This window comes from Condylura cristata, unplaced genomic scaffold, assembly GCF_000260355.1.
Source record: "Condylura cristata isolate star-nosed mole 26May11 unplaced genomic scaffold, ConCri1.0 scaffold00004, whole genome shotgun sequence".
Taxonomy (NCBI): domain Eukaryota; kingdom Metazoa; phylum Chordata; class Mammalia; order Eulipotyphla; family Talpidae; genus Condylura; species Condylura cristata.
Window position 1 is genome coordinate 58459984 of NW_004567105.1, and position 8883 is coordinate 58468866.

General features: G+C 40.8%; 1 protein-coding gene across 1 annotated transcript; it reads left to right on the top strand.

Annotated features, from left to right (window-relative positions):
- Nucleotides 1-486: 486 nt before the first annotated feature.
- On the top strand, nt 487-8088 carry LOC101628364 (selenoprotein K). The gene is made up of 5 exons (XM_012735033.1): nt 487-602; nt 4528-4618; nt 6750-6833; nt 7393-7479; nt 7732-8088. Exons 1-4 carry the CDS (start codon nt 584-586, stop codon nt 7472-7474), a joined length of 276 nt encoding a protein of 91 aa, XP_012590487.1. The 5' UTR covers nt 487-583; the 3' UTR covers nt 7475-7479; nt 7732-8088.
- The last annotated feature ends 795 nt before the right edge of the window (nt 8089-8883 follow it).

An 8883-nucleotide genomic window follows, 5' to 3' on the forward strand; every position in this document is an offset into this window, starting at 1 on the left:
GCGTCGGTGACCCAAGAGCAGAACACAAGTTTGTAAGAATATGAGCGCACGCGGAGCCAGCCCATCCGCGGATTCCCAAAGGCGTAACAATACAGCTCCTCCGCAACCAGAAAGCACTTCCCTCCACACCCTAAAACAGCCACACTGCTGGGCAACCCCGGGCAACTTCCTCCAGGTCTTCAGGTCACTGCACGGGTAGCAGTCCTGCCTCCCCGATCCCCGGCCTATCAAACTACTAGAACGCAACTTCTCTTCCACCGGCGATGCAAGGTGGCACTTGGGAGCCAAGTTCACATCGGAAAGGAGACAGGAAACCTGGCGCTTACCCGAGCAACCCCACACATCATATCCGGTCACCTGCCCCGCAGCCGCTGCTTTACCGGAAGTCGCCGGTGTGACGAAGCAAAACGCACGTCGGGGGCGTGTCTCTCCTTGCAACCAATGGGGTCTGTCCACCTTCCCTCTCCGTCACCTATTGCCCAGTCGTAGCTTGTAACGTTAAAGGGCCGGGCACGGAGGGAGATATAGAAGCCGAGAAGGGCCAAGATCCCCAGTCTCTCAGGAGACGGGGGAAAGAAGCAAAATGGTTTACATCTCGAATGGTGAGTTGGCCAGGCTACGGGAGCGACCCCCTGAGCTGGGAGGCCGAGCTCGGCTTTCCTTCCATCCTTGCTGACTGGGCCAGGCACCCGTCGCGATTTTCCTGGACTTTGCGCCTCGCGGACGGGCGGAGTGGGAGGTCGAGTCGCTCTGTTGCTGTGCGTCAGCTGATCGTCCCTGAGTTTTAGTGCTCTGGCCTAGATCCTCTTGGTGCAGACAAAGCCGTCGTAGATAGTGGGTCTAGGGAAAGTTGTCTTGGCTCCTGGGCGTCTGCCTTAACTAGGAATGATGCTGTTTACATCCGCGGCGAAGCGCCTTGGCCGGGGCCACTGTTTACGGTATTCGCTTATCTACCCTTTGCTCTTTTACGGGTGGAGACGAGGCGCAGAGACAATAAGTCGCTTGCAAAGGCTGTTAGTAGCTCAGACAAGATTTGAATCGAGGTAGACTGAGATTGGCATCCTTGCGTGTGAAAGAAGTAGATTCAAGCTTTGGATTGGCTTTTTTCCATCAGGGTAGCTCTTGTACATGTAAATCCCCCACCCCACTCCGACCGCCTCGGATCCCCAATCTCGAGAAGAGACAAGAAGCATCACTACCCGGAGTAGAGAATGTGAGAGAGACTGGAAAGACAATATAAGTGGGTTAGAAGGATGCCAGAGCTGCCTGGCTGGCCGCCTGTGTGATCAGATGAAATGGATGCCTTGGTGCAATCTTTAACAAGTGTTGGGTCACCGTAACTAGGTACTGGTTCTGTTTGAATCATCTTTTTGCAGTCAGAGATGACTAAGGTAGTCAATGAGAATTCTTTTGTTAGAGTGCACTTTTCCTTCCTTTGCTCTCCAAAATCTCACACTGCCCTCTTGGTTTTTCTTTTATTTCACTTGCTTGGATATTTATATATGTATGTATGTATGTCATCCTCTTGGTTTCTCACTTAAAAATCTTTGAAACTAGTAAATTGATGAACAGGAAGAAAAAACTCAGTTTGACCTTAGCTTAAGCCATTTGCAGACTGTATCATTTCCTTTGTGGTTAAACCTGGCAACTTCTGTTGTGTTATTGAATAACGTTTTGTATTTGTAGTGTGTCTTATTGTGCATACACGGTCATATTTGATGGACATACATAACATGAATGTCATGTTAGGGCATTTTATCTCACTTTTATGTGGAGAAATGCCTGTTGCATTCAGGCAATTTTTTTTCCTCTGGATGTTGGGAAGAAGATTTTTGCTCTCAGAAACTAGGAGGGTAAGTGCAAAAAGCAAGATGAAAAAAAAAAAATGATACAAATGCAGTCAAGTTCTTCACAATCACAAAGGAAACGGAGGGTTTCAGTTAAGTCTATTTTCTTAGAAGGACTCTTTTTAAAAAATTTTTATAATAGTTTATTTTTACATATTTTTGTGCATTTTTCCATCTCAGTTGCAATCCCCTTGGGTTTCTCATCACCAAATCACCCATATGTCATCACCATAGTCCAGGGCATTTCCCTCCCCCCACTGTTTTTGATCCCATCCCTCACTCCACCCCACAAAATGTCTCTGGTATATAGCTGTTCATCATTATCACTATTTTCTCGCCTGTCCTGTTATATTCCTGCTATGAATAGAAGGAGTGTATTTTATCAGTACTTAAAAGTTGACAAAGTTTTCTCTTTAAACTGTCAGAAAACTTTTTTCCCAACAATTCTATATGCTGGTTAGCCCCAGACTACTTTTTCTGAGAGAATGAAATTACCCTATTAGCCAGTGAGGCAGAGCTAGTAGGAGGCAGAATCAAACCTAGCACTAGCAGTCTGTCTATTAAGTGTTATTCTTTGTTCTCAGTAGCTGTGTGGGAGCGCAGGTCCAAGTAGATACCTAGGAGTAAACTGGTCAAAGAAAGGAAAATAAACCCTGGCTGAGGGAACAGAGATGAGCTTGGTAAACTCTTCAGAAAGTGGTGAGCATTGGAGAGGTAATTGACAGATAGCTCTTTGCATACTAAATATTCTGACCTCTTGATTTGTATGGCTGTAATCCTACAGTATTAACTTTTTAAAAAATATTTATGCATACAGAGCTAGGGTACATGCCAGGGGTGCGGGGGTGGAGGGGCAGGTGAGGGGACAGTTGAGACAGAGTGGGAAACAGAACGGACAGATCTGTTGATACACACTGCTGAGGGGAGCAGCAGGCAAGGCAGGAGAGGTCTGTGCCATGTGGGTCAGCTCCCTGGCTAGGGATCGAACTCATGCTGCAGTGACTGTGGATAGCTTCATAGTGCTGAGACTTAATCCCCTTACTCCACCAGGGAGGCCCTAGAATACCAACTTTTCATGGATAAAGTGGTTTGGAAAGTGATGGATTTTTGCATGAAATAAAGCTGGAGTCTATAATTAGAATCAGCAGCATCCTATTGCAGAGTAACAGTGGTCATTTTTTATGTGTATGTTTTTTACATCATTTTTTTTTTTAAGATTTATTTATTCATGCATACAGAACTGGAGGACAGGCCAGAGACACAGGGGTGGTGAGAGGATTCACCAGAGACAGAGTAGGGAACTGAACAGGCCAACTGGAAGTACACTGCCCAGGCGAACAGTGGGAGCAGCAGGTGGTTCAGGAGAGGTGTGCTTTCCTATGTGGATCACCTCTGGGGTGGGATCGAAGTCGCACTGAAAGGGCTGCTGCTAGCTTGCAGTGCTGCCTCCTAACCTGATGCCATCAGGGAGAGCCCATTGTTCATTTTTTAATGTTTGCTTTCATTTCTCAGGTATAGCCGCTATAGAATTCCCATGACCAATTCACCATGCACCATCACCACAGTCCCCTGTGCTGTTCCTACCCTTATCCCTTTCCATCCCCTGCAGAATGTCTTTTATAGTTGTCTTTTTTTTCCACTAATTTTTTTTGATGCCTATGTTCTGCCTATAAGTGAAACAATCTGATATTTTTCTTTTTCCTTTTGACTTATTTCAACAGTTTATTTTAATAAACAAGCCTCATTCTCTTCAGTACTTATAGACCTCAGATTCTTTGATTTATAGCAATTTTATCATAGTAAATTATTCTAAAGACTTGTAAGAACATATGTAAGCAGTCTTTTGTAGGCAAGAGATTTTGCAAGTGTAAATACTCTGAACACAAAAATGGAAGTGGTATGGGCATTCTTTTTTATGTTCATCCATCCTGTATGTTTCCTCAGAATACTTCAGTAAACAGACATTATACATTCATGTTGATAGCAGCCCTTTCACAGTAGCCCAAAGGTAGAAGGAACCCAAATATCTGTAAACAGATGAATGGATTAAGAACATGTACTGTATACATGCAATGGAATGAACATTAATCAGCCGAAGAAAAAGGAAATTTCGACATATGCACAACATAAGTGGACCTTGATGAGGACATTATGCTAATGTGTGAAGTAGCCTGTCACCACAGTATAAACATTGTGTGATCCCAAATATGAAGTTCCTAGAGCAGTCAAAGTGAAAGACAGAAAGTCAAGTGGTGGTTGCTAAGGGATAGCGGGCAGGAGAAGATGATTGTTAATGTTAGTGGTTACAAACTTTCAGCTAGAGATGGATGACAGCAGTGTGAATGCACTTAATGCCATAGAACTATATATTTAAAAATGGTAATTTTTGGTGTATATTTTACCAAGGGAAAAAATACTTGAAGGATCACCCACCCAGATTATAAACTATAGGAAAGCATTTAGCATATTAAAGGAGTTACCCTTAGGTCATGGAGCTTTAATTTCTCTGAACCTTTCCACAGAATGGTCTGCACCTAGCAGACTTCCCCTTGTATTGATCTCTGGGAACACGAGACAAGTTGAATGCTCAGCTTGTGATTGTTGCCTGACTGATTAAAATCAGTGCATCTTGTGTCAGAAATTTGTACACTAACTGCAGCTTCTGTATTCTTTTCTATAGGGCAAGTGTTGGACAGTCGGAATCAATCCCCATGGAGATTATCTTTGATAACAGATTTCTTCTGGGGAATCGCTGAGTTTGTGGTTTTATTGTAAGTATAATAGCCCTTTAAAATAGCCTTGGTAATTCAGTTGACAGAGGTGTATCAGGTATATTTTGTTATATATACAAACAAGCTCAGTTTTCGAGAAGCAGTTTTTATTCTACCTTTTTTTTTTTTTTAAAGAATTATTTATTTATTTGTGCATACAGAACTGGGGTACAGGCCAGAGACTCAGGGGCGGTGAGAGGCTTCACCAGAGACAGAGTGGGGAGCAGAACAGGCAGATCTACGAAGTACACTGCTGAGGGAAGCAGCGGGCGGGCCAGGAGAGGTCTGGCTCGCCATGTGGTCTCCTCCGGGGCAGGCGGCAGGCGGGAATCGAACTCATGCGGAAGTGGCTTCAGATTCTCAGTGCTGTGCTTTAACCCGCTGCGCCACCAGGGAGGGCCTATTCTACCTTTTTTTTTTTAAGATTTATTTATTTATGCATACAGAACTGGGGTACAGGCCAGAGGTATGGGGTGTTGAGAGGATTTACAAGAGACAGAGTGGGGAGCAGAACAGGCAGATCAACAGAGTAGAATGTTGAGAGGAGCAGCTGGTGGGTCTGGAGATGTCTGCGGCGCCATGTGGGTCACCTCCGGTGCTAGAATGGAACTCATGTTGAAGTGGCTTTAGCTTCTTAATGCTGTGCTTTAACCCGCTGTGTCACCAGGGAGGGCCCTATAATCTACCTTTTTTAATGAAAGGAAAAGAAGGTCTGTGTGGTAATAAAACTGCCACCAGAATCTTATGATTATAAATATATTAGTTGAGTCAGTAAGCTTGACCATGTCTTAGCCTTCAACCTGCAACTATAGAGCCAGCAACTATAGAGCCAGACCTGCCCACTATAATGCTAAACAAAAGCACCTCCTTTTCTCAACTATTTCTAGTGTTAGTGTGAATTGCAGTTTTTATGTTATACAGTAAGTAAGCAAGAGGAATTAGCTCTTAATGAGAAATCTCCAAAGTCGGAAGGTTTTTTTTAAAAAAAAAAATAATTAAAATTAACATAGAGGAAACAAAACCTGAGTATCACCACAATTTCAAGCAATTCTTAGTTGAATGTTTGTGGTTTTTTTGTTGATCTTTCACGTGCTGTGGGAAGTGGACATCAAAGAAAGTTAATCCAGGCAGAAGAAATATAGCCAAGATAGAAGAAAAGTTTGACTAGCAGACTGTAATCTTTACACTTAATTTGATTGTGGCTTTGGTTTAGAAAGATTAATTGAATGTCTATATGTAGATAAATTAGAAGGGGTAAAATGAGAGACATTTCCATAGAAAAAAACTCAACAAGGGAAAAAAGAGGTCCTAAGTTACCCAATATAAAATTTCTTGAAAATCTCTCACAAATAGTGTATGTTTTTTACATCATTTTTTTTTTTTTTTTAAGATTTATTTATTTATTCATACAGAACTGGGGTACAGGCCAGAGGCTCAGGGGCGGTGAGAGGCTTCACCAGAGACAGAGTGGGGAGCAGAACAGGCAGATCTACGAAGTACACTGCTGAGGGAAGCAGCGGGCGGGCCAGGAGAGGTCTGGCTCGCCATGTGGTCTCCTCCGGGGCAGGCGGCAGGCGGGAATCGAACTCATGCGGAAGCGGCCTCAGATTCTCAGTGCTGTGCTTTAACCCGCTGCGCCACCAGGGAGGGCCTTAAATACTTTTTTTAACGTAGTTAAATCCTTGCCCCTCCACAATAAATTGAAATTCCATTTAAATGGATTCCCAGAAGCTCTGTGCCTCTGGCATACTATCCTGTCTTTTCTTCCCAAAGGTAACAGGTAGAAGTGTGACTAGTGCTACAAAAACAGATATTAGAACTATAAAAACTGAGAGCTGATGTAGAGTGGAGGAAGAAAGTTAAGGTAACTCTAATTTCAGAGTCACCCTAGACTCTGTCTAGGAGAATTACTAGCAGATATGGGCATGGAAGGGTGTCTGTGGTACAGAACATAGCACATTCTCTTTAGACACCTGAACTGCGTGATGGTGTCCAGCTGGCTTTGGCCAGATGTATCGGTTTGGCCCTAAGTGGGTTTAGACATCTTTTCACAAAACTGATTGTTGAAACCTTGGAAATATATTTTGTAATACTGAAAGTAACATTTCTGTGTTTATACCTCTAATTTCAGCTTCAAAACTCTGCTTCAGCAAGATGTAAAAAAGAAAAGAGGCTATGGAAACACATCTGATTCCAGATATGATGATGGAAGAGGGTATAGCTTTAAAAAAATTTTTTACTCCCTCTGTATATTTTAATTAGATATTATCATATACGGAAATAGAAACAGAGTCCATGGAAATTAAAGGTGTAAATTCTATTTCACAAAATGAATGCATTACTGTAAAGAAGTCAAATTCCTCAGATTTGATCATCATTTAATCTGGTAGAACTAAAATATACATTGCATATGCTATTGAAAAATCTAAATTAGGAAACAACATAACTGATGGCAGACGTTAAATCTATAGATTTCACTTTAGAATCTTGACTGCCAGCTGTTAATGAAAAACTCGGAAGATGAAGCAGCACTGGATTGTGCTTAATGTTTCCATGAGGCAACGTCATTGGGCTGGGTTTCAGTGGGGTATTTACAAAGGTGCTTTTTCGTTCAATTCATCACAATCATTGTTGAACTCGCTTTGCTCATGGGCATTATACATTGGTCACTGTACAGTTTTCAGTAACTTTTGGTTGCCTATGGTTAGTGTTTAAAAGCAATCAGTTAAATTAATGTCCACTAGCCAGTAGAAATTAACTTTTTCTTTTATTAGGCCACCAGGAAATCCCCCCAGAAGAATGGGCAGAATTAATCATCTTCGTGGCCCTAGTCCTCCTCCAATGGCTGGTGGATGAGGAAGGTAACTTAAAATATTAAATTGTTTTGCAGAGATTTCATTTTGAAAGTGCTTCCATGGGAAGGTTGTTTTCTATAGGAAAACAAATTGTCCAACATTTTGTAATTACTTAGACATCATTATTTGGAAAAATATGTATTTTACTGTCTTTACTGTTAAGATGTCTGAAAAAGTTTTTAGAACATAAAAAAAATTAAATTTTTCATACAGCTCCATATTAAACTGGTTACTAATTATTATAACATGTTCTTGTAGGTAAATGTCTGCTCTAAGAAGCAGACAACTGGACATGCACATTCATAGCAGAAGGAAACCATCAAGGAGTAGAGGCTGACCATGCCGGACGAGTAGATGAATGTGTATATCCAAGCCAGAATTGCTCTGTGCCCTTACAGATGAATGAGGTCGTGCTGGGAATTCCCCACACAGGGATCTGGCGTGACTGATATGCAGTTCTATAAATGCACATGTTTGTCTCATCTTTTTTGTATTGTTTATGGGAGTATTAATGTAGTTTAATACATGAATATTTTTAGGTTGTTAAAGTGAATTCACATCTTTATAATTAAAAATGAATTGGAAGAAATATAAAAGACTATTCAGTACTTTTAGTGTCACCTTTTTCAACCTCTGAGATACTGTTCATTGCTAATTTGTTCTCATTTATAAATAAATTGATTGTACTTATTTTAGTAGTATGCATATGTAACCTGTGTTCTCAATTTCTATCTTGAGGTATTTGCTCCATGAACCTTTAATACATGTCTGATTTGCTATCAAATATAATTACCAGGGTATTTATAAAACTGTAATTGACAAACCTGAGCTACAATATGAAGATTTGTTAGGCGGTCTTTGAAATCATGGATATCAAGGCTATCTGGACAAATTTGAATGTTAAACTTTGCTTAAGAATACTGCCTGTTGGCTTTAACCCCCATCGGAATGCTGGTAACTCAAATTCTTTAACTAAAATGGAAACTGAGGTTAATGATTTTTTGTCGTCTTTACCACAGTGCTTTGAATAATGACTTCATGTAATAGGTATTAAAATACTGGAAAAATGAGTGATACAGATAAATTCTACTTCAGTGTTTTAAAGACTTTCAAACTATTCAGGTGAAGCCATTTTTATATATATTTATAATTATTTATTCAATCCTATTTGCCAGGAAATGGGAAAATAGTGACATAAGATACCTGTATTCAAAAATAAAAGCAATTAAATGAGTTTAAGGAAAAGTACAATAAAGATAGTTTATTGATTATTCAAGTCTGTGTCAGATATTTTATCATTTTACATACATTTCAAAGATTGTTGAAAGTTTTAACTTTGGGCGTTATCATATGTGCACGTATACTACTCAACCTGTACCCATATATTTTTATATACTCTTCATGCTGACA

Coding starts and splice junctions, on each gene's coding strand:
- LOC101628364 (XM_012735033.1), top strand. Junction 4,619..6,749: donor GCTGAGTTTGTGGTTTTATT/GTAAGTATAATA, acceptor CTCTAATTTCAG/CTTCAAAACTCTGCTTCAGC. Junction 6,834..7,392: donor AGATATGATGATGGAAGAGG/GTATAGCTTTAA, acceptor TTCTTTTATTAG/GCCACCAGGAAATCCCCCCA.